Source organism: Kockovaella imperatae (genome assembly GCF_002102565.1).
Source record: "Kockovaella imperatae strain NRRL Y-17943 chromosome Unknown BD324scaffold_16, whole genome shotgun sequence".
Lineage (NCBI taxonomy): Eukaryota > Fungi > Basidiomycota > Tremellomycetes > Tremellales > Cuniculitremaceae > Kockovaella > Kockovaella imperatae.
The window spans coordinates 344,126-367,107 of NW_019028956.1; the positions used below are offsets into that span (position 1 = coordinate 344,126).

The 22,982-nt window shown below is 53.0% G+C and overlaps 12 protein-coding genes across 12 annotated transcripts; 9 read left to right on the top strand and 3 right to left on the bottom strand.

The window, feature by feature from the left end:
• Window positions 1–463: 463 nt before the first annotated feature.
• BD324DRAFT_193885 (hypothetical protein) lies at window positions 464–1,483 on the top strand. Its single transcript, XM_022012142.1, has 3 exons — window positions 464–590; window positions 767–1,354; window positions 1,389–1,483. The coding sequence occupies exons 2-3, from the start codon at window positions 775–777 to the stop codon at window positions 1,394–1,396; spliced, it is 588 nt and encodes a 195-aa protein (XP_021868329.1). The 5' UTR covers window positions 464–590; window positions 767–774; the 3' UTR covers window positions 1,397–1,483.
• A 342-nt stretch (window positions 1,484–1,825) lies between these two features.
• BD324DRAFT_584241 (hypothetical protein) lies at window positions 1,826–1,981 on the top strand (the record flags this gene model as incomplete). The annotated part of the gene is made up of 1 exon (XM_022013672.1): window positions 1,826–1,981. A coding segment is annotated over one exon (156 nt), but the record flags the coding sequence as incomplete, so codon positions are not given.
• A 360-nt stretch (window positions 1,982–2,341) lies between these two features.
• Window positions 2,342–4,503, top strand: BD324DRAFT_193803 (hypothetical protein). The gene is made up of 2 exons (XM_022012141.1): window positions 2,342–2,461; window positions 2,660–4,503. Exon 2 carries the CDS (start codon window positions 2,732–2,734, stop codon window positions 4,400–4,402), a length of 1,671 nt encoding a protein of 556 aa, XP_021868331.1. The 5' UTR covers window positions 2,342–2,461; window positions 2,660–2,731; the 3' UTR covers window positions 4,403–4,503.
• A 93-nt stretch (window positions 4,504–4,596) lies between these two features.
• BD324DRAFT_584102 (ESCRT-II complex subunit-domain-containing protein) lies at window positions 4,597–5,736 on the top strand (the record flags this gene model as incomplete). Its single annotated transcript, XM_022013656.1, has 5 exons — window positions 4,597–4,784; window positions 4,894–5,039; window positions 5,228–5,281; window positions 5,368–5,541; window positions 5,618–5,736. The coding sequence occupies 5 exons, from the start codon at window positions 4,597–4,599 to the stop codon at window positions 5,734–5,736; spliced, it is 681 nt and encodes a 226-aa protein (XP_021868332.1).
• A 362-nt stretch (window positions 5,737–6,098) lies between these two features.
• Window positions 6,099–7,495, top strand: BD324DRAFT_638166 (hypothetical protein). Its single transcript, XM_022017086.1, has 4 exons — window positions 6,099–6,242; window positions 6,307–6,681; window positions 6,738–6,800; window positions 6,858–7,495. Exons 1-4 carry the CDS (start codon window positions 6,140–6,142, stop codon window positions 7,298–7,300), a joined length of 984 nt encoding a protein of 327 aa, XP_021868333.1. The 5' UTR covers window positions 6,099–6,139; the 3' UTR covers window positions 7,301–7,495.
• Window position 7,496: 1 nt separating this feature from the next.
• BD324DRAFT_638167 (hypothetical protein) lies at window positions 7,497–9,579 on the bottom strand. The gene has a single exon (XM_022017087.1). The coding sequence runs from the start codon at window positions 9,357–9,359 to the stop codon at window positions 7,608–7,610; it is 1,752 nt and encodes a 583-aa protein (XP_021868334.1). The 5' UTR covers window positions 9,360–9,579; the 3' UTR covers window positions 7,497–7,607.
• Window positions 9,580–10,491: 912 nt separating this feature from the next.
• On the top strand, window positions 10,492–13,010 carry BD324DRAFT_647084 (Alpha/Beta hydrolase protein; the record flags this gene model as incomplete). Its single annotated transcript, XM_022017636.1, has 13 exons — window positions 10,492–10,543; window positions 10,613–10,720; window positions 10,793–11,000; window positions 11,048–11,123; window positions 11,170–11,388; window positions 11,435–11,518; window positions 11,570–11,817; window positions 11,865–11,978; window positions 12,033–12,182; window positions 12,234–12,275; window positions 12,314–12,462; window positions 12,510–12,651; window positions 12,696–13,010. The coding sequence occupies 13 exons, from the start codon at window positions 10,492–10,494 to the stop codon at window positions 12,901–12,903; spliced, it is 1,800 nt and encodes a 599-aa protein (XP_021868335.1). The 3' UTR covers window positions 12,904–13,010.
• BD324DRAFT_638178 (hypothetical protein) lies at window positions 12,979–13,753 on the top strand. Its single transcript, XM_022017088.1, has 4 exons — window positions 12,979–13,294; window positions 13,375–13,516; window positions 13,603–13,617; window positions 13,674–13,753. The coding sequence occupies exons 1-4, from the start codon at window positions 12,991–12,993 to the stop codon at window positions 13,741–13,743; spliced, it is 531 nt and encodes a 176-aa protein (XP_021868336.1). The 5' UTR covers window positions 12,979–12,990; the 3' UTR covers window positions 13,744–13,753.
• Window positions 13,754–14,001: 248 nt separating this feature from the next.
• BD324DRAFT_194139 (hypothetical protein) lies at window positions 14,002–15,389 on the top strand. Its single transcript, XM_022012143.1, has 11 exons — window positions 14,002–14,321; window positions 14,371–14,378; window positions 14,430–14,455; window positions 14,503–14,521; window positions 14,569–14,631; window positions 14,677–14,703; window positions 14,749–14,801; window positions 14,852–14,931; window positions 14,993–15,009; window positions 15,059–15,133; window positions 15,194–15,389. The coding sequence occupies exons 1-11, from the start codon at window positions 14,253–14,255 to the stop codon at window positions 15,312–15,314; spliced, it is 558 nt and encodes a 185-aa protein (XP_021868337.1). The 5' UTR covers window positions 14,002–14,252; the 3' UTR covers window positions 15,315–15,389.
• Window positions 15,390–15,637: 248 nt separating this feature from the next.
• BD324DRAFT_194161 (hypothetical protein) lies at window positions 15,638–17,585 on the bottom strand. The gene is made up of 4 exons (XM_022012144.1): window positions 17,442–17,585; window positions 17,029–17,389; window positions 15,794–16,986; window positions 15,638–15,746 (listed from the first exon to the last, which is right to left on the bottom strand). Exons 1-4 carry the CDS (start codon window positions 17,502–17,504, stop codon window positions 15,696–15,698), a joined length of 1,668 nt encoding a protein of 555 aa, XP_021868338.1. The 5' UTR covers window positions 17,505–17,585; the 3' UTR covers window positions 15,638–15,695.
• Window positions 17,586–17,794: 209 nt separating this feature from the next.
• Window positions 17,795–19,529, top strand: BD324DRAFT_584164 (sugar transporter; the record flags this gene model as incomplete). The annotated part of the gene is made up of 4 exons (XM_022013662.1): window positions 17,795–17,975; window positions 18,027–19,061; window positions 19,112–19,364; window positions 19,421–19,529. The coding sequence occupies 4 exons, from the start codon at window positions 17,795–17,797 to the stop codon at window positions 19,527–19,529; spliced, it is 1,578 nt and encodes a 525-aa protein (XP_021868339.1).
• A 263-nt stretch (window positions 19,530–19,792) lies between these two features.
• BD324DRAFT_653743 (bacterial alpha-L-rhamnosidase-domain-containing protein) lies at window positions 19,793–22,637 on the bottom strand (the record flags this gene model as incomplete). The annotated part of the gene is made up of 2 exons (XM_022018697.1): window positions 19,793–22,394; window positions 22,453–22,637. 2 exons carry the CDS (start codon window positions 22,635–22,637, stop codon window positions 19,793–19,795), a joined length of 2,787 nt encoding a protein of 928 aa, XP_021868340.1.
• Window positions 22,638–22,982: the final 345 nt, after the last annotated feature.

Sequence of the window (22,982 nt, forward strand, 5' to 3'; positions counted from 1 at the left end):
ACAGAGACAGAGAGTGACGAGATGGTGTGTGTGTTCCGGTGGCGGAGAGTGCCATCGAAAATGGGATCTTCTTTCCGCCGCTTTCACACACACACAGACACAGAACACATTGCGTATCGTGCCCGTTTTCCACCTTTGCATTCTTCCTCTATCCTATCCATTATTCATCAGCAGACCTACCTGGAGAGCAGGGGGGAACTTGGATCACCTGATATCATCACTACTCTGTGCACCAGGGTGTGAAGGAGGAAGGAGGTGGGAAACGAGCCAAAAGGAGGGGGAGAAGCCAAGAAGAAGGGCGGGGAAGAAGAAGAAAAACCAAATCTAATCAAAGCAAGCGACCTGGGAGGGAGGGAATCCTCTAGACGCATTATCATCCTCATCCTCATCCTCATACCTCCTTTCTGACCATTGAACGTTCTCTCCAGTGAGGCATCTCCTCGCAACAACACTCTCATCGGCGTACCATCGCCCAACCGTCAGCTGCATACCAAATACACATCCACGTCGGCGGGAAAGTGGGAAAACGGGGGGGAAATCTCCCCGATATCAAGCGGCAGGCAAAGGGGCAAGCGGTGAAAAATCTATCAGTGCGTTCAGTCAAGTTTCCCATTTGTAATCCTTCACCTATATCCTTTTCTATCACTCCTCTCTTTCTTCTGCTTCCTCGAGGCGTCTCCAAGAGCGAGCATTACGGACGACTCGTCTCTCTCTCTCTCTCTCTCGCTCTCTCTCTGAATCGCACTGACACCATCCCTTCTTCCAGCACCCATCATGTCGGTGACAGCGCCCACATCACCCATCACGGATCGCGCCGCCGCTCGTATCTCCCCTCTCAGTCCCAATCGGTCCCTGTACGAAGGCGATTCCAGCTCATTTGCTTATCGTCGATACTCGTCGTCTCGATTATCCGATACGAGGAGGTCGCTAGGCGCCGAGGAAGAAAATACCTCGGCCTCGAACGGTGGGGGGCCTGCGGGATCAAGTTCGGCCTCGGGGACGAATCATCCTGTGGACTCGGCGGCTGGAGCGAGGGATCCATTGGCGAGAGATGGTACACACGTCGCTCCACGATGGCAGGCTGGACCGGGATACGGAGCCGTCAATTGGAGGGAGGGTTTCGGAAGCTCGAATGAACGCAGGATAGCAGAGGAAGAAGCCCTGGATCCGAACTCGGTACCGGGATCGCCGGACATCGATGAATTGGACGATCAAGATGAGTCGGCCTCGACATCTGCAGCTGGGGCGGGTCCCACGGGTAGCACAGCTGGTACGGATGATCGACCGAAACGTAGGAGTAGGAGGAATCCTGTGAAGAAGGAAATGGATGAACCGCCCAACAAAAAGAGACGATGTGAGTAGTAAATGGATCATCTCATACCGAGAAGCTGTCTGATTCCTTTCAACCTCAGCGATCGCTCCCAACCCTCCCCTCTCTCCGCCTGCTTCCTCTGTCGACCGCCCACAACCAGGTACATGTCCCGGAGATGGCCGGTGCAACGGTGCGGGTGGGAAAGCGGGGTGCGAAGGCTGTCCAACGTACAACAATTCCTTGGCGACTGGCAACAATATGGCCAAGGATGAACCTGAGGGTATTGATCGCCGAGGCTATGGCTCAGCACCCGCTTGGTCTCGCTCAGGCGCATCGGCCGGTCTCATGCTCGGGTCAAGATCTCTATCTGGAGATGGACTTTATGCTCACAACACTGGCACTCCAGGCGCCGCTTCCATCAGCGAAGACGCCAGCTCGCAACGATCCGGCTACTCTCCAATGTCTGACAACGAAGCGCCTGATCAGGGAGGCCTCGCCGCTACGCCAGTAGGTATGAGCTGTCGTAACTGTGGGACCAGCACGACCCCCCTCTGGAGACGGGACGAAGAAGGCAGACCTCAATGTAATGCTTGTGGCCTGTATCACAAGCTTCATGGTGTCCCGAGACCCGTGGCGATGAAAAAGACTGTCATCAAACGACGGAAGCGTGTACCTGCTGTCGGCACTCAATCTCAAGGCGCACGAGCAGGATCCGTTGTCGCTGAAGGAGTGGGGCCTACGACCGCAGCAGCGCTGCCGCATACCCCTCAGACAGCTACATTGGATCAACCTCCCCCTCATTCCCAACCTGTAGACCGTTCCACCGACCCCAACCATCCTCGTCGATCACCCACCACTGCTCTCCCTGCGTCGACCTCCTCTCTATCCGGCTCGATGCTGGGCCAAGATCGAAGCAAAGCATTTTGGCAACGACTCGGCAATAAGGATGAGACTGATAAATGGGCACGAGAGGAGCTTGCTCGTGTCCGTTTGAGAGAAAGAGAGATCATGTCCGGGAAATACAGGAGCGATACATTGGAGAGAGAGCGTGAGAGTTTGTGGGCGGCCCGATATGGAAAGGAGGCTGCGGAGAGATTGAAGAATGAAGAGAAGGCCAGGGAGGCAAGGGAGGCAAAGGAACGTGAAGGGGTGAGTCTCTGCATCATTGAGGAATGTTCCCTTTACACCGCTCTTCTCCATTCCCAATCCCTTGTCTCAAGATCATCGGTTCGCAGATACAGACCGAGCCGATCCTCCATACTTCCTTCTCCGCTCCTTTCTTGCCCATCTCCCTTGATATTTTACCCCATCCTCGATCCCCCTTACCTTTGTCCTCTTCGGTTCCAGAACTGTTTCTTGTGATGTCTCATTCCCTCACTTCTCTTGCAAAACACTGCATCCCGACCCTTCTCTCACATCATGTCATCCTACGTGACATTGCCGCCCCGGTATCAACCTAGACGTCATTCTTCCGTTCCCGCACACGCATCAGAGCTGACCAGACGACCCTCTCCCGCTCGATCCCTTCCCTCGCCTGTCTGTCTCGTCTCACCACGACCGGTCCGTTCTTCATACCCTCAGGCCGCCGATCATCAGCTCGCCGCTGAAGCCCTGTTGACTATGGCTCCGGCTCCCAAACCATCAGAGAAGGATTCGCCCGCGTCTGTTCCGGCTCCCGGCGTCAGTCCCGTCACAAAACCCGTCGAAGATCCACGAGGCATCAAACGCAAATCTGAAGATGAGACACCTGCTCGACCTACATCCAACATGTCCAATTTGTCCGCTTCGAGCATTGTCAAGGACAGAGCCTTCTCCCGATCCCCTTTGGCCGCTCACGATGCTCGAACCGATCCTCTCACAGCTTCCAAGTCACCTATGAATCGAGCGTCTGGCGTACATGCTCCGTCGTCGACCTCTTCGTCTCCCGTCAACACTACTGTCGCTCCCGCAAATCGATACTCACTCTATGGGCCACGTGACACGATGAGCTCTCCATGGTTGGCGCTCAGTCAACGATATGGCTCTATCGCTTCTCGAACGCCTATTGGCGCGACGACTGTTGGCGTCAAACCTGCCACTTCGACACCAGCACCGACGGCACCGGCACCAACGTCGGCGACCCGATCTTCCGTGGACCCCCTTCACTCTCGGGATGCCCGAACGAGCAGCCCTGGTCATGCCGGTAGCGCGCCGACTGGCACTGGCTCAAGTTCATCATCCAGCACACCCGCGACTACCATGTCAGGATATGGTCACTATGCGATGGGACGTCGGGAATTGACTGAACACCGCGAGCAATTGCGTGAAGGCAAACGATGGCTCGAGGCGATGCTATCAAAGACTGAAAAGATGCTTCACATGGTGGAGAATAAGATGGCTTTGGCGCCTGCTGAAACGTCTACGCACGACTATGAAGAGCGAGAGAGACTTCGACAACGTGAGATTCACAGACTGGAGGAAGAATCACGATTGGAGAGGGAAAAGCGATTGAGAGAAAAGGAAGCTGCTGAAAAGGAACGTCCAATGTCAACCTTGATGGGCGGTTTCTTTGGTCGAGATAGGCCTTTGTCAGCATTCGCAGCTGGTGCAATGGCTCGCGATCGAGAAGCTCAAGCCGCTCGAGAACGCGAACGCGAGCGCGAGCGAGAAGCTCAGCATGCTAGAGAGAGGTCAGAAGCAGAGAGAAATAGGGATCTCTTGTTGGCTTCCAGGCGCGTGTCGGCAATCAGTCCGAATGGTAGAGAAAGGTCTGCCCCTGGTGCTCCGGTTCCTGGATTACCAAAACCTCATCTTACGAATGGATCGTCCTCGACCATAGCGACGAACTCATCGAACAGCTCATCCAACGACATCAAGCCACTGATCGGACCCAATGCCTCCCTCCCGTCCTCTAATGGCACCAATGGAGTGAATGGCACAAATGGAACTGCCGCATCGGCCGGGACAAAACCTGGAGACGCTGCTAAGCCTCGTACGTCTGGAAGTGCGTGGGACGGGGATCCAGTCATGGCTGGCGTCGCGTTGCCCAGGCGAGAGCAGGGTTTGGGAAGGCTAGGTCGGGGTCTTTGGAGTTTCGATGTGCGGGGATAAGGAGGGAGATGTACACAGTCTCCAATCTTTTACTGTGATACATACATGCGTTGTTCTGAATGTATCATGAGACAGACCCACTTGCACAAATCATGCTATTTGTGTTTTTTTGGTTCCGCGGCGGGAATACTAATCCTGGAATCGGTCACTGAAGATCTCACAATGTTGTTGTCATACCAGCTGACCCATCTGCTATGTCTATATCTCAAGCATCCAAGAACTTGGTCAGCGTAGCATCAAATGCAGGTCCATCTCGGTCCCTTGAGAGACCGCGAGAAGCTGCTTCTGAACATAGAGAAAACCCACCCACTCCGCTAAGAGCGATCACCAGCGCTTCGGGTTTCGTCTTCCCGGCCATATGGTCTTTTCCCCCCTTCTTCACGTGAGTGACCTGGCTCCACGAAAGACGAACAAGCTGTGCCTTTGTGATTGTTGAGCTATGCTGACGACACCCCCCCCCCCCCCCCCCCTTCTCCTCTGTCTCATCTCAGTCTTCAGCCGAATCCATCTACCCTCTCACATCAATTGACATTGTGGACGAACCTTGTTCTCTCATGGGCTGCGCATGAGAGAATGTTCATGCTGAATTGCGATTCCCCGGAACCTGGACAGGTATTTCACAACAAGTCAATTAAGCGTGAGTCCGCGGCGGTGAAGCAAGAAGGAAACGAGATGCCGAAGCGGGGGGCAGTCTAAGCACAATGTCACAAGGGTGACCGAGCCTGCATAGGGGCGAGGACTCAAACTCTCCAACTGCGAGCTCTTCATGTCTTCGCGAATCACAACCGTATTGCCCCATGTCTTGTGCGCTGAACTTGTCCTAAGGGAAACTCTTGCCCGGTTCCATGCGGACGCTACTATCGCACATGGCTCAAGAAGGTGAATTTTGCGGCAGCTGTCATGCCTAGATCGAAAGGGCTTTTTTTGAAACAACAATGCTGATGTGTCTCCACCCGTCATCTCAGGTCACGCGGCCCTCGATCCACCGAAACAATCGCCTCCAACTACGTACCTCATCTACTGGCGTAAACCTGACGAATGGGGTCAAATGATCTACGACTGGGTTATGGATCATGGTCTCGCCACGAGCATCATGACGTTTTATGAGATAACAGATGGTGATATGTCAGAGACGACTGGTGAGGTCGATCTGACCTTCCCCCCTCCTCCACACTCCCCCCGCGGCTCTGTACTGACCCTAGTCTGCTGGTTCAGACTTTCGCGAGATGCCTGTTCCACTCCTACGGAAATCATTGGAAACGCTGGTCAAGAAGGGCAGAGCGCAGATCATTCGTGGAGAGGGGGACTCGGGAGATGGAGCTAGATTCTTCTGATGGACCGAAATGTTGGGGGTCAGCATGTCTTGTAGCGCGGACGGTTCGCGAGTGTCCAAAGGGGATTTAATGAGTTGGACTAGCATGTGTGGCGAGCGAGCATTGTTGTAAAACCAATATTGCATGACGTTGTTGAGAATGCTCTTTTCTTGACCGTCTCACTGCATGGACTTCTCTATGTTCCACTATGTGAATCGTCACAACATGAAAGCCGCGTGCGTCTGGTCTACTGCGAGGGACGCTATACTCCGCCGTCTTCTCAGCATATTGCCTCCCAATTGAGGTTACCAACGCCAGGCTTGATATCCACGTGGCGTTTATTGAAGACTTCCAAAAATGTTCGAAAAAAGCGGCAGAGTATACATTCACTCACCATTGCATCTCTCGTCGACCTCCTTGAGCGATGTTCAACGCACTTGCAGGACCTGCTCGAGCCGCTTCACAAGTCTCCCTGAGGCCCAGGATACCCATCTCCCCTTTTAGAGCCCTTCACGCATCATCATCAGGTCAGTAGCCCTTCGCATGTCCTCCGCATGTTTGTCAGTCCATACTGACATAGACCTCTCTCAGTGCTCAAGAAGCCTTCCAGGAAGGCAGTAGCTGTGAAAGAGTTCGACAATGACGAGAGTGATGGTGATCTGTTCGCAGTAGACACCTCTACCCCAGTGTCTACACAAGCTACGGATGATCAGGACGCCTCGGCGGTCTCTGCTCTGAACCGAGAGATCCGTGAATCCCTCTGGGAAATTGTCAAAAGAGGAGCGAGACCTACGGACGACGCGAGGGAATCAAGAAGGGCACAATTGCCGATTCAACGAAATATCCTTGACTCTTACATCCAGGCGTGTGAGAGCCGTCTGGACTTGGAGAGTCTCAGGGGCCTATTGAGAGGATGGAGGGTCATGGGCAAAAGAGTCACGGGAACTCAAGCGCAGCAAATCATCGGTGAGTTGATGTTTTCTACGAAGGGTCAGCTGCTGATGCTGATTGCTTTCGATCAGACAAAAGTATCGAACTAAACTTCCCAGAGATCGCCTTGGAATTGCTAAATGATAAATTGGCATGTGAGCGTGGTTCCTTCTTTGGTGGGTTTGGTGCCCGGCTAACGGTCACAACTACAGATGGTGTCAACACTGTACCAGACTCTGCATACTTTCGACTCTGCCATAGTCTTCTGGAACAAGAGGCTCCGCCCTCAAAACTCCCGACATATCTCCAGTCCGGCCGACACAGCATCGCTCTTGGGAATCTCGTCCTGTTCCTGCGGACACGCAGTCGCGCCTCAGACACGTCAGCGATCAGTGGAGATGGTGTAAAGAAGTCTCCGAAAACTGGTGTTAGATTACCGGCCTCCGCTCCCAAGAGCCATGAGCCCTTACCGCACCCCATCACGAAGGACGAAGTCGAGTTTGTAAACTTTGCCTTGGACACTTTGCACAGCGCTGGTGGACGTTGGGCAGAGGTTGCGGAGCAAGTTTTACCGAGGAAACGGTGGGACAGGCATCTCGTGCGCAGGGAACAGGTCGTTGCCGAGAAGAAGGCTGCTGCGGTGAAAACAGCATGAGCGGCGTAAGAGGATCATATCAAGGACATGTCAATCATCAGCGTGCATCTTCGATGTCGTTGTACCAGCTTGCTTATTGTCGAAAGTCTTTTCTTTTTGGTGTAGCTGTGACGAGAGGATTCAGGAGTTCAATCCCTCTCGCACACTGAGTGTCTGCACCGCGTCTCGGCCGCTTCGCTCCAACGCAAGCTCACATCCCAAGTACCCGATGCAAATGTTCATGATCTATGTGTGAAAATCATCTCTCTCTCTATGCTTGGCTATATATACAAGATGTGCGATGCCGAACTTCCACTCTGACGTTGATCTACTCCCTGAAATTGATGAGGTTCTGATCGAATACTGCCACTCTGTCGACCTCCTCCTTGACCTTTCCACCCTGTCTCAACTTTGAAATGACAGCCATGTAGCCGCTGATGATGGCAGGCTCGACCCATCCAGCATCGTGACTCAAATCTGCACCGGCAATGTAGAGGTTGTTGGTGACGTTCAATGGATGATGTACCAATCGGTGTCTTGAAGCTCCATCTCCAGGCCTCTCGAGACCAAAGGCGCCCTCAATGTCGTGTTCAGGGTGCCAGCGTTTGACTTTGAGGTTCTGAACTTGATCATCTTCAAAATACTTGGCGGCTCCAGGATAGGTTGATCGACCAATGACACGTCTCACTTGAGCCAAGACGGCAGATCCAAGTTGTTCATCATCTCCGTGAGAGTCTAATCGGAGCGCATCGCCACCCCATGAATAGCTCAAGAGCACGGCGAGTCGATCAGGGTCCGCCGTTTCCATGAGGTACATTTGTTGAAATTCTTCATCCGACGTGACACAATAGTAAAAGTTTGGAAACTCGTGAAAGAGATTCTTGATCGTCGCAAAGACCTTTGTACTGGCGATGGGTCTGACTCGACTGAGATCAGCCACCGTTTGCGGGCCCAAAAGATCCGGTAATCCCTCGATGTAATTGAGCATGGTGTGACACGGTGTGCACACAAAGACTGTATCGTAGACGCCTGAATGTTCGGATCCATCGGCTCGACGCCAGAACAACTTGTGTTGATCTTTGCTGCTTTCTACTCGCTCCATCGTATGGACGACTGTACTGGTGTATAGATCGACCCCACAGTCTTCGACGTACGCCGCGAGCCGATCGCCAAAGATTGAGATGGGAGCGTCGATGGCGCGACTGCCTTTGAGGACGACGAATGATCCTTGTTGATCCTCGTGTCCATTCGTCAGGATACTACTGAGCAGAAGTCCAGATTTCTGGAAGATCGCATCAAACGGTCCAGTACCGATACCCGCGCTCGCCATCATCCTAATATCCTCCGCGCTCAAAGATAAGCCTCCCGGTGAGGCAAAGCCACCTCGTTCCGAAAAGATAATCTTGAGCACTTCGTAGAAATCCTTGTTGGCGAATTCGTCGACAAATCTCTGGATCATCGGTACGGCTTTGAGCCTTTCGTCGAGCTTGGAGGAACATAGCAATCTCCTTATATTGTTCGGGGCCGTGAACACCACTTGTCCATCCTTCATCACGTCCTCATTGACATATGCCTCAAATGCCGCATTCACCTTGGCATAGACCTCTGGCACCGGCTCTCCTGGCATCCAGTCGTACACTCGTCCCTTGTGATCGCATCCAGTCATAAACTTGCCCGGGTCTGGGAAATTGGGTCTCATTCCACAGGCAAACTCTCTCATCGTGCCTAGTGTCAAAGCGGATGAAGGGCCTATTCTCATCGCTCCGTTAGGGTACCAAACCTGGCCACCCTCTTCAATCGCACAATCAAGTCTGCCGCCAACCTTGGACTTGGCTTCAAAAAGGTCGATCTGACCGGCTCCGATCTGCGTACATAACGCTGCGATGGTGAGACCAGTCACCCCAGATCCAATGATGGCGATCCGTTCGGGTCGATCCAGACGACCCAATGAGCCTTTCAGACCACCAGCAGCTTTGTAGATATCATAAGGCATGAGTCCCGGGTCATGGCAGTAGGCTTGAGGAGCAGGGGAAAGGATCTGATTCTTGATCCTGTCCAATAGCAGCTGTTCGTCGACCATTGTTGTCGACGACGTTGTTCCTCTACGCACTGGATTGCGTCAGAGGCAGGCTATGGTGTATGTGTGTGTGGCGGACGTGTTGACCACTGTGTCCAGTACAAGTCAACTTTGGACTGCGGAGGGTCCGGCTCTTATGTCTATCGAGACCTTTCACGCAGAGCGGAGATATGTGTCAATGCGAAGGCTTCTGCTGCAACCTTTGATCGATGCATCCGATTCCCCATCTCATCCCATCCTCTTACCATAATAATGATCCAAGTCTCGGATGGGTCATACCCAAAAGTGGCAGGGTCCGTCGTTCCGAGATCCGGATAAACGAGCTCCGGCCGACAAAGAAAGAGCGAGAGAAAAGAAATCAATTCGTGAGAGCGGACGCGTCAACTTAATGTCTACTTGGAAGAGGGATCCAACAAAGTACATGACCATTCAGACAGATCGAGACAGTCCATGCGAAGGCCACGGTGTTTCAAATGATGACCAAAGCCTCTTCGCCTTCGAGCGGGATGAAAGGACCCCCGCCAGCGCTTCGAGGGTGCCAGAGATTCCGCCACTTTCAGGACCGGCCGCCGGATACGGTCCAAAATAAGCATAACGAGGCAGCAGGCGTCGCTGATATGATTGAATATTGAGGTATGAAGTTGGTAGTCTCACAAGAGAGGCGAGCAATGATCGTCTCCCCCGGGCTGGGTGTCAAGTATCGGACTTGCAGCAGCGCAGCATGTCTTTGGGGGCCAAGTGACCATATGCTAGGCCAAAAGACTATCTTGGCATTATAACGTGTGGTTGCTGGAACCGCATTGTGGCAGCTGGTACCAATATCTTTGCCGACGCTTTGTCAATTGGGCTCTTCGCATCCGTCTCATCTTCTCATTTCCAGTCATTGCCTGTCTCGGTATAGGAAGTCCCCACACCACACGGGAGCATTTCGCGTGCAGATTGCGAGGCGGGAAACAGACATTAGCCTAGCTCCACGACTCACACGATCACGTTGATAAAAGACGGGCCGGGTAAAGACCGACTAAAAGGAACCCGGGTCAAAACTCCGGGTTGAAATTTCGCCCCGAGAATCTTCCACATACACCTTTTGATCTACACCTCACTGTCGATTTCCTGTCATCGAGTCGCATATCTAATGCTGTGGACGACACTCGTAGCATCTATCGGGCTCACTACCCTCCCGTTGGGTCGATCCGTTGCGGTCAGAGCCAATGACGATTCCACGTCCACCAGCGGTAGCGCTAGTACACCCAAAGCCACCATCTATCCCCAGACGCCATCTGGAGAGCCAGTGGTCATTGAGGGAGTGAGGAACAGCCTGCTGAACTACGATGAATACTTGGGTATTCCCTTTGCAGCTCCTCGTGAGTCAGTTTGGAGCGTTTCTCATCGCTCCAAAATGCTGCTCGAGTAGCTGCTGACGGCGAAATTCTCAGCGGTGGGAGATCTCCGTCTCGCAAACCCTCAAGACCCCACTTGGAACGTGACGACTTTCTCCGCTTCCTCTTACAGTCCCGCTTGTCTTCAAGCGCCTTCTGAGGCAAATGATGCTTATGGGCAATCTGAGGATTGCTTGTATCTCAATGTCATCACGCCATTGGGCATCGATTACACTCAACAGAGCGTTCCGGTTATGGTGTGGATGTGAGTGGTGCGAAGACGGATGACTAGATAGCTCATTCCTGGCTTAGATACGGTGGTGCCTTCACATCGGGAACCGCTAGCATCTACAACTCTACTGTTCTTATGGCAACGGCTCAAGCGACCGTGAGTACGCAGGGACCTGCCTCCCACTGGTTAACCTTTTTCGCAGGACCGCCCAATCATCTTCGTCAGCATCAATTATCGATTAGGGGTGTTTGGATTCCCGTATGTCTGCATTGCTTATCGCCTTGAAGATCGCTCATATGCATGCAGGAGCGGGAAAGAGGTCGCTCAAGCTGGTATCGCGAATCTGGGGATGAAGGACGTTATCAAATCTCTGGAATGGGTTCAGGAACACATCTGGGCGTTCGGAGGTGATGCCGGTCAGGTGAGAGACGTTTCGCATAGTCAGTCGCCTCTCCTGACACATTCAGGTCACAATCGCTGGCCAGTCGGCAGGCGCTATTTTGGTCTCCTTGCTGTACCTGCAACCTAATCAGTCGTTGTTCAACTCCGCCGTGAGCCAATGGCTGGCACTGCCAATCAGCACCAGCTGACATTTATTGTAGATTATGGAGTCTGGTTCACAGTCCGTGGCTCCCATCGCTCCCACTGCCGAGTTCTGGCAAGGCGCGTTTGATCTCATTCAGAACTACACCAATTGCTCAGCCCCGGTCACTACCCAAAGCAATACGAGCGTATCCCGCAGAGACTCTACCGATCTTCCACCTGAAATCACATGCCTGAAATACGTACCTGCAGAGGAGCTACTCAAGGCTCAGCTGGCGGTCAAAAATACCACTGAATATGGCGCCTCGTGAGTTGGGCCCGGGCCAACTCTGGGTCCAGTCTGACACCTCTCAGATTCATCTTTGCCCCGTCTATCGATGGAGACCTCATCCCTGCCTCACCTCACGAACTGCTCGCCGAGGGCAAGTTCTCGATGAAGCCTTTTATCAGCGGCGACGTATATGACGAGTGAGAGCAGCACCACTCTCTCACAAACTTGAATATGCAGCTCATGGACCACAGAGGAACGGCCTTTGTGCCGGCCGCTTACACCAACTACACCCAGCAAGAACTACCGTTCGTCATCGAGATTCTCCAGCCTATCCCCGCATCAAACGCTACCGTGCTTGAAGAGGTCGGAGAGTACTATCCCAACATCCCCGCACTGGGCTCGTGAGTCTGAAAGAAAGCCAAATCGATGAGCATCGGTACTGACGTATTTAGACCGTTCGGAACTGGTAACGAGACGTTTGGCCTACCCCCTCAGTACGTTGTAGCCCAGGTTGCCTCGCTCACTCGTTTAGGTACAAGCAGCTGGCAGCTATATTCGGCGATGCAACCTTCCAGGCAAACCGAAGATGGTTCCTGGATAATGCTAATCAGTACGGATTGAATGAAACCTGGTCATACCTCTTCGGTCGAGCTGTACCAGGAACCCCGCCTAGGCTCGGTGGTGAGCTTACCTCTTCTGTCACACCCGTCGTGCTTAAAATACCACAGTGCCTCACTCCTCCGAACTGCCCTATGTCTTTGGTGCTCCTCAACTCCAGGCTCTAGGCGGTGGGCTCGCTGGACTGCCATTCGGACAACCCAACTACACAAGCGGGGACGCCATGCTCTCAAAGCAGGTCGTGGATTACTGGTAGGTCCCATGATACGCTGTCGTCAGGGCTGACTTTGGCACAGGATCAACTTTGTCTACTATCTCGACCCTAATGGCGATTACAGTGGCAATGAAACGATATGGCCAACCTACACCGAGGAGAAGAACATGCTCTTCATGAACGTCTCCAACATCACCGTCATCCCGGACACTTACCGCGAGTCTCAAATGGATTTCTTCCTCAGCAATCCAAAAACTTTCAACTATAAGCGGTGGCTGGGTCTCGAGTGATCGATCCAGAGGCAATATCCTAAATACCATCAAGCAAACATCAAGAACTCATCAAGCAGTATAATTGCGTAGACAGGCAGAACGGAGATGCATCATATCGAAAAAGACAAGCGTCCGGTATGTACGGGCGTTCCGAGGAGACCCGTCCCGTCCCTACACTTGAGGTCTCTTCTCGGTCAGAGTGTTCCGGTTCTCCCCGGCGTAGATTCCACCATACGAAGGAGGATGCTCCGAAGCGGTCGCTCCGTAAAGTGTACCAGGGAGATGAGGTGCCAAGGGTGCGGCGGTTTGGAATCGACGTTGAGCTTCGTTGAAACGTTCAATGTGCTCAAAAGTGGTCTTGATGAACCATGTCGCAGTGAACAAGATGGCAGTACCGAGGAGGATACAGCTGAGCTCACATCAACTTTGCTCATGCGATTCAAGGGCGCTGCTGATGGTGGTGGTGAATCCTCCAGATTCGCGACTTACATGACGTGCACTGCCACTTCGGTAGTCACCGCTGCAAAGTAGAAGCACACTACGCTGACACCGACACACGCGAAAGAAAGGAGGGGATGGAGGATGATTCGAGCGGAGGAGAGAGCTGTGGGCTGGTAGACATCGTGGGAAGCTATATAAGGGACCGAGCGGGGGCGGCGACAAGACAGTCGGGTTATGAGCTCAAGGACATTCGGATCGTACACATGCTCAACTCACCCTGCATCCTGAGTTCTGGAAGTGATTATGAATGAATGTCCAAAAGAGCGAGTGGTTAGAGAGATACCCACAGTGATACTGCAGCTACTTATAAGGATCGGTCCCGCTTGGATCCATCTTCTGCATTCACTACAATACTAATCAAAAATGATGGATCAGAGGCTGAATTTTCAGAAATCTGGTGGATCCAAGCTGAGAATCTGAGAATCTGATTGATCCTGAAACGAGACGACAAACGACAAACTAATGACCGTGCCATGAAGGGGGAGGCTAGAACCAAGTCAAGGGGAATGATAAGGTAGAAAGGAACCCCGCTCGCCGACGTTCCCACCAGCATGCTTGGCCATTGCTGAACCCACATGACAAGGACCGCCTTGGGATGGGTGATCGGCACCATGTGGCGTTTGAAAGGCTGCCTTCCCCTGCCCTTTGCAACTCCAATCCCTGTAAAGAGATCATCCTTTCAAAACACTGACCTTCATCCTTTGAGTCACCGATTGTCAGCTTATGAAGTGAGCTCACGATAAGGGGGATGCAAGAAGATTCCCAACTTCCTTGTTCACCAGGATAGCGACCAGCTGTTGACACCGCCACGCACTGACCTTTCTCATATTCCCCATCACCTTTCCACGAATAGATCAGCCGGTGACATGTTGCGCACTGTCGCATGTCTGCTATGGCTGTCTCTTGGCATCGTCCGAGCCGTGACTTTCACAAATGTGAGTCTCGTGAGGGCCTTGTCAAAAACGTCGCTAACGGGGACTGCAGCCGATACGGTAAGCAATAAGATGGCTGATTGTGGCACTAGGTTAAATCTTCATACATAGCTCAAATGCCCCTGACCCGTTCATCGGTGAGTCAGGTGCTAGTCATACAACTCGCGTCTGACTCATTGACCAGTGTGGGATGGTGACACGCAGTATGCGACTTTCTTGAAAGCTATAAGCCCAGCTGACCGTATGCAAGGCGGTATTGGTTCACATGGACCACAGGCAAGCGCCTGCGACTGCTCTCTGCCAGCACCATATCGTATGTACAGTGTTAGTCAGCTTTGTCAGCTAAATATCTGCATAGAGAATTGAAGGAGGATCCTACCCAAGTGTGAGGCTAGACTTTCATAGAGAAATCTGACTGACTATTTACTAGCTCCACATACCAGACGCCAGAGATGGATCAAAAAGGCACAATGTGGGCTCCAGGTGTGTGCACCCGTTTGAACCTATGAGGCTGTGTTCACACGGTCGAATAGAGCTGCATAAAATCGGCTCGAAATGGTACTTTCACTGGTCTCTCGCTCAGATTCCCTACGTCATGGAAATAGGTAGCAAGGTGAGAGCACTTTCAGAGTCCAGACAAGACTGAGCTCTGGAACGTTTTTCACGCCGTACAGGACCCAGAGGGAGCATGGTAAGTGACTTTGAGTGCAGTGACGGACCTTACCGACATGTGCTCCAAGTGGTTCCACTCGAGCAGCTTGGGTCGAGAAAATAGACACTTCATCCATTGTTCCGGTTCTCCCACCCGTCGGAGTGTGAGTGGCTCCTCTCTCCACTCAGGGGGCTTATATGCCGTGCTGAATCTGTGTTAACAGCCTCGGCGAGTCTCTTGAGGGACCATCAGGAGAAAAGTCCGTCGGAGAGATGGTTTTTGGTGTGGAAAGAAATAGTACCTGCGGTGCTAAACGTCGACGCTCAATGGTGCTCCAGGGGTAGCAATCGTTCGGAGCCATATCACAGTATTACAGCGGTATGCATTTTTCCACCCTATTCTGTCGAGACCGAGGATGGCATAAGGCCCAGCAGACTAATGGGAGATTGTGCTAGGATTCGATGCGGCGGAAAAGCGTCTGCATTGCAGCCTCTCACACTTGTAGCAAGGACGCCTGCCAGTTGCTACCCAGGGCCAGCTGCCAGTCCTCAGGCCCCAGCGGCTCATCTGAGTCAGAGTGACAGAGCATCTGCACACTGTCGAACATGACATCTTCCAATCGTTGTTCTTCGCCGGCGAAGGTGTCCCGATGCATTGCCAGAAGCCGGGAGAACAGGTCAGGATCCGCTTGACTGGTAGGCGACTCCAAGAGCACATCCGTTGGGTCACGATCCAGGCCGATGCGTCTCGAGATGGCAACTTGATAGCGCCAGAAGCTGTCATCAAAGTCAAATTCCCGGTCCGCATCCGTATAAGTGTGCACTTTCCTCAAAACGGCGTGCCAGTCATGCCCAATGAGATGCTCCGTGAAGCCTCGTAAAAGTAAACGATTTACGGCTTCTGGGTGAATGAGCGCCACAAGCGTCGATTGTCCAGCTGCTGAGCGAATACACCGTAGAAGTGGCTCGATGAGGCTGGAGATGGCCTCTCTGCTGATGATCTCTTCGCCACTTTCCAACTGCAGTCTGAGCGGCTGAAATAGCAGAACTTCGATGCCATTATAAGCGTGCATGGCGATCTGCGGATCAAGCGGAATGCTTCTGAGCAATGCGTGTGTCAGCAGCTTGCAAAGCTCTTCCACTTCTTGGACCAGGTTGTGCCGATGGGGTCTGGTCTTGCCGATCAGGATGTACAGGAGATGTATATGGCGTCGAGCCGTGTTCCGCATCGCGTGCACGGAGACCAAGAGTGGAAGCTGATCTCTATACTTGATGAATTCCACATCGGGGTTGACAAAGTCGAATGGGGCTTGCAGCAGTCTCTCAGCCTGATCGACCGCTCTATCTACCAGTTCGGGGATTTCGTCCAGTGGAACGAGGTTTCGAGCAATTCGGGTGTGCAAGGACGCCAGAATCTGTCGAGCTGATAGCGCTCGAATCAGATGGGCTTCTAAGCTGGTGTCGTGGTGACCCTCCGTCATACTATGACAGGCCTCTTCTCGAAGTTCAAGATAGTCTCGGATCCCCCCAGGCAATAGCAAGGTGAGCGCATTCTCCGCTATCGAAGAGAAACCAAATTTTCCACCATCTAATGTCGCGTCAAGATGCCATACCGCCCACGCTAGACGACGCAAGCTACCCAGTGAGAGGAGGGGGAGCAGTGGAGGAGGCTGTCTTTCGTCCAACATGTGGAGCCGCAAGAAAGTCATCATGCGCGCGGCCATCCCAGCCATCACGTAACCTCTAGTGTATCGCCCTGTATGAAAGTCATAATGCTGACAAAGAATGATCTGCATTAGCTCGAGAGCACCAAATTCGGTCGTTGCCAGATTGATCATCTTGTCTCCCACTTCGGCTGCCCATTCATCTGCCATAGAAAGATCGGCTGAAGTGGCCGGAATGTCCCCAAAGCGAATGGCGTTGGCAGCCATGATACGAGAGAGAGTGCTTGGAGCCGCTTGGATCGCATGTTGCTGCCAGAAATCCCCTTCGTGAATGTAGCCCAGAGTCACAAAGTCTGGTCGATCAGCATTCGGCGCAAGCCACGGCGTGGACTCACGGTTTACTGTTCTGAAGAAGGACATGAGATACGGCCGGAGATCAACCGTCGATGTCGACCGTTGTGATTCTGACTGGCCACCGAGGACTACGGGTGGAAAGGGAAAAAGTCCACTCGGGTCCACAAGACTGGCGGCTGGCTGTGCCATGGGCGTCGCATTGGAGCAAGGCTCGCCTTTGGCAGAGCAGTTCTGGCAGATTCCAGTTCCTATACACTTGATCTTACGCCTCCGACAGCTGATACAGCTAGCTATAGGCCTTTGAACCCGATGTCTCTGGGGACTAGGGTCTTCGTTGTAAACGCAGGTTGCCGTTCTCGCCAGGCACCGTCCGCAGATGGGCCGACGTTCATCACATTTCACCTAGAAATTCGGCCGTCGTATCAGGTTGAAGACTCGCCGACGTGAACCTTACCCGAGTCCTCCGACATGTCATACATCCCTTTCTGCTTCGTGCTGGTGTCGCCATCTCGCGCATGCTTTGTGTCAAATCAATCTGAGGGCCTCGGTCCCCAGGATTAGGCTAACTCGCCCGCGGAACTTTTCTTTTCGGGACGACTTTATGCCGTGAGGCACCTATCCTTAGGCTATTTCGTCCGTGGGGACTTGTGAGCCCCGCCTTTTAAATACTGTAGATGGTTTCAGTCGTATCTGTTGATCATCACGATTCGACAGGTGATTAGAAGAGCATCTTCGCAACTTTTAAAAGCAGCTTGCCCGATGGCCGACCACAGGATGGAAGTCAAGGAAGACGTGTATGGCGTTGAAATGGTACCCGAGGCCGATGCCACAATCGACTCGGGCGGCGCCAAGCAGGATGCCTTCAGCAGAGGGCAAGTGGCGACCGGCTTTGAGCGACTTACCGTGTTCCAAACGGTCGCCAAGTTCAAAATGTGCTTCGCTGTCTGCTTCGCGGCGACCTTTGCGGGCGCAACTGACGGCTACCAAAGTGGGTGCCACAAATGTCAAGAAGATCTCTTGCTGACAGTTCCCCCCTTAGTTGGGATTAACGGTAACATCATCGCTAACCCCGGGTTCGTCAAGCAGTTCGCTACAGCTACGACAGCGGCCGGAGAGCCTGCCCTGTCGGCCCCCGTACTCTCAGCAATCGGCACCATCCAGTCCGTGGGCCAAATCATCGGTATGACCACTATGCCCTTCCTTGCTACGCGCTACGGACGAAAAGCCGCCATGTACGCCTTGTGGTTCGTTCTTCTATGCTCTGTCACCTGTGAGGCAGTGGCCAAGAGATGGCAAGTCTGGTTCGTGGCGAAGCTATTCAGCGGTATCGGTGTTGGTTCTCTGCAATTCATCACTCCGACCTATGTCACTGAAGTGGCGCCCACCAGAGTTCGAGGATTTCTCCTGATGATGTACAACTTTTGGTTCTCCGTTGGCAATACCTTCGCCCCTGTCGCTCTACAAGTCATGTCCACCTACGCACCTAATGAATTTCGGATCCCCATCTACACGCAATACGCGCAGATCGGTCTCATGCTTATCATCTACCTGATCATTCCCGAGTCCCCTATGTGGTGTGCATCCCGAGACCTCGAGGACAGGGCCAAGCGAAACCTACGAGTCCTCTACCGGGGAGTAACAGATTTCGACGTCGACTATCAATATCAGGTCCTGGCACAGACAGTCACACACGAAAAAGAGGAAGCGATCCTCAACCGACACACTAAATGGTACTCCATTTTCAAAGGCCAGCACCTGCGACGGACAATAGCATCTACTTGGGCATTGACAGCGCAACAAGTCTTGGGTCTTACATTATTCTACACCTACTCTTCTTACTTTTTCAAGACAGCTGGAATCGCCGATCCCTTTGCGGTCACCTGCCTCACTAATGGCATTCAGCTCGTCATCATCTGGATCGTAGCGGCTAGCGTCGATTACGTGGGTAGACGAAACATCTGTTGTGGCGGACTCACAATCATGTTGGTGGCCGTCACGTTGATCGGTATTCTCGGTGTCGTCAAAGAGACGGCGGCCAGTAACAAACTCCTCGTCTTCTTCTCTTGCATTTACAGTAAGCATTAGCTCATCTATCGGCATCTGCTGTCGCTTATCCATCTACAGTCGTGGGCTTGCAATGTTCAGGCTCCACAGGATGGGGTTTCGTGGGAGAACTGTCTTCGCAGTCTTTACGACCCTATACTGCTGGGTTTGCAGCCGCCATTTCCTGTGTCGGAGGAGTGATTATGAACGTACTCGTTCCTTACATGCTCAACCCGACCGCATGGAACTGGGGACTTAAAACTGCCTTCTTTTACACTGGTATCGGAGCGCCAGCTGCGGTCGGTGCCTGGTTTATCATCCCCGAGCCAAAAGGGTAAGTCATTGTCTTTCCTTGGCGCTGGAGGGCGCTCATGTGATCATGAACCACAGTCTCAGTGCAGCGGAGCTCGATGAGCTTTTCGAAAACAAGGTGAAAGCCTGGCGCTTCTCAAAGACAAAGACCGCGCTTCAGAGGCAGCTTGAGATTACTGCTGCTTAGTTCTGTCCAGGAATTTATCCCGGTAGAGATCTCAGAAGGAGGAGCCTGATGTGTTGTGTATGCAAATCCGTCAAAACGAACTGAAGGAACTGAAGGCGGGATAAGATGCTGGGAGGTGCAACCGTCGAATAAGATCTGAATCGGCGGTCGCTCAATGTCACGATCCATTACGCATTGAATCCGGCGCATGTATCCATAATCCCATGCTGAACCAGAATGGAAAGAAGAGTAGCAGAGCGATGCATGATCGTCAGTTACCGTTTCTATGGGATGAAGACATCGATGGTAGGAGAGCTGAACGGATCCTCCAATGGCTTGGGAGGGAAGCGAACATCATCTTCCCATGGGACTGTGTACTCCCGCCTGCCGCTACCTACGTCGACATCTGAGGAGCCTGGCAGCCTTATGATGGCGGTAGTATTGGGTGGTACTTCAGTCTTCACAACTAGCACTTGACCATTTTTGGCCCCGACGTTGATGGCCCACTCGCAGTAGACAAGACCATGAGGTCCCTCGAAGGAAGTTTTTGCTGAACGAATCGTGCCTCCTGGCATGGGGGCGACGAGGACCTTTTTCCAGCTCGGCTCCAGGGGGCTGAGACCACCAGTTGTCTCATGCAGGAACTGAGCGACTGACCCAAGGGCGTAGTGATTAAAGCTGGTCATCTCTCCTGGGTTAATGGTTCCGTCTGCGAGCATACTGTCCCATCTCTCCCAGATGGTGGTGGCGCCCAATTTAACGCAGCTCAGCCAAGAGGGACTGGTCCCACCCTGCAGCATCCTGTACGCGTGGTGGTGTAGCTTAGAGGCGGCAAGCGTCCTGAGGACTAGCGGTGTCCCGGCAAAACCAGTGGATACAGACCACAGATCCTGACGGACAAGTTCTCCTAGACGCTGCTGCAACTGTTGGCGATGCTTCTCAGGATTGTAACTCGAAGGGGAGCTTAGCGAGAAGATGGAACTGGAGGGTGGCGGCGGGAAGACGTCAAAGTGCAATATGAGAACCAAGGCCGTCTGAGTATCACTGAGGATCCTTCCATCTCGTGTGACGTACTGCCTGTGGAACTCTTCGATCATATTCTGGATCTGCACCGTGTACTGTTTAACCGCCTTGTCGTCCTCGATGACTTCGGCCCATTTGACCGCCATTCGTGTCGTACCGATTAGCCAGGCATCCGCGACTAGGTGATTGTCCGTTGGTCCGATGGCTGGACGGCGGGGACTAGCGGCTGGATGGAGCCAGTCTGAAAGCTGAGGATGCTGTTTTGACCATAATAGACCCTTTGCGTCTCTCAAGACCCCTTGATCGAGCCACATTCGTGCTGATGGCCATTGATCCTGCAAAATCTTCGTATCACCAGTAGCGAGGTACAGATCCCATGGTACGGTAACGGCAGAGTCGCCCCAGATTGCGAAAGGCTTGTTGGATGCTTTTTTCAGGATGTTGGGAATGACGACAGCGACGTTGCCGTTCAGATCTGGAGTAGCTTGGTCGTCTGCCAAATCCTTGAGCCAGGAAGACAAGAAGCCATCCGCTTCGTACATGTACGAGAGTGTAGGTGTGAACACTGCAATGTCTCCTGTCCAACCCAGTCGCTCGTCTCGTTGGGGACAGTCTGTTGGGACAGAAATCGTGTTACCCATTGTGGACCAAACAACATTCTGGTAAAGTCTATTGATTAAAGGATGAGAGCATTCGAATGTGCCAGTACGTCTCATCGAAGACTGTATCACAACGGCTTCGATATCCTCAGGCCTGACCCCATCCCATCCGTCGACCTGCACGTAGCGGAAGCCGTGGAAGGTGAACTTTGGGGAGTAGCCTTTGACTAGATGTCCACTTTGAGGTGAAAGAGTTATCGTCTCCGTCGCTTTAGCAGTTCGTAGCGGTCTGACACCCAGCTCTCCATGCTCAAGGACCTCGGCATGCTGCAACGTAATCCGCGATGAGCTATCAGGTGGAACAGACTTGATGCAAACAAATCCGGCGAGGTTCTGACCAAAATCGATGATGGTTCGACCAGATGAGGATCTCAACAATTCTTGCCCTGGGATTCTCAATTGTTCCTTGACCGGTGGAGAATCGATGCTGGTGATTGTATCCAGAATCGACGGAAGCGATTCGACCGGTTGCCATGCTGACATGTCCGCTGTCCCACAGTCTGCCGAGTCCCAGCCTTGTTCTCTCAATGCCTGATCCGCATCCCAGGTCTCTCCATTGTAAAGTTCGCTCTGAAGAATGCTCCCAAATGCCCACTGCCAGCTCCCGCTCTCCGCCTCAGTTCTCGCAATCTCTACCCCATCGATCTCCAATTGCGCCCACAAGCCGAGCCTGTCGCCGTAGTTGTTCCTCTGTTCGCCAGACTCTATGCCAAAACGACCTGAATACCAACCATCTCCCACCCAAGCTGCCAAGACGTTCTTGCCGGGCTTCACTAAGTGACCGACATCAAAGACTTGATAAGCGATTCGGAATCGGTAGTCGGTCCAGCCGGGAGCCAAATATTGATCGCCAACTCGCTGACCGTTGATGTATGCTTCGTAGACGCCGAGGGCGGTGATGTACAGTCTCGCAGTCTTCAAGTTTCTGTTGGCTCGGATTTCGACAGTGGTACGGAACCTTGTTGGCCTCTTTGCTTTTGCGCTGTCCTGCATCTCTCCGGAAATCATGTGACAAGACCAGTCGGCTTTGCTCAGCAAGCCGATCTCGATCGGTTCCTGGATCCATTCCGACCAGCGAGACTCCCTTGAGCGCCGGGTAGAGCCCTGGACACGGACAGATACTACGGCTCGCTCTCGAGAAGACAGCGGGGCGAAGGGCCATGGAACAAAGAGGTTGTCGCCAGACTGAATCGTGCAATTAGGACTGTACGGGATCAGCGATGCTCTCTATGCAGCATGCCCGAACTTATTCTGATACTCACAATGCAGCATCAGCGTCCACCCCAACGTTCCCCCTGGCAATCTTCACTTCATAGGCGGTCTGTGTCCAGTCCTGCTCGTCGTTGTCGGTAGACGAGAAGGACCAGGACAATCGCGGCCTCGAGCAGCCGATACCGAGGAAAGGAGCTTGAGCGCGCTCGAATCGAAGGTTCGTGATCTGGGGCATGGTGAGTTTGTGCTTGTAGTCAGCGGTAGAGTCTGCAGGGTTTCTGCACAGTCTGCTGAGCTATGTCTTATTGGCTTGTCCTGCGGCGAGACGCATGCCTTCATCCTCATCCCGGGATAACTTAAGACCGACGGGACGCCTCATCGGGCGAAATAGGCTACAAAATCCGTCAGTACGCATTTCTTGTGGAAATCGAACATGATGACGCGCAGAGCTCGCCCAGATTGCGTGACAGCAACCTGACCGAGTCTAGACAACTCCTGGAGAGCACCCAAGCCTGAGTAAGGGGGCGCCAGTCATGTTCGTCCGTCAATCCGCTCGGCCATACGATAGGCGAGACTTGTG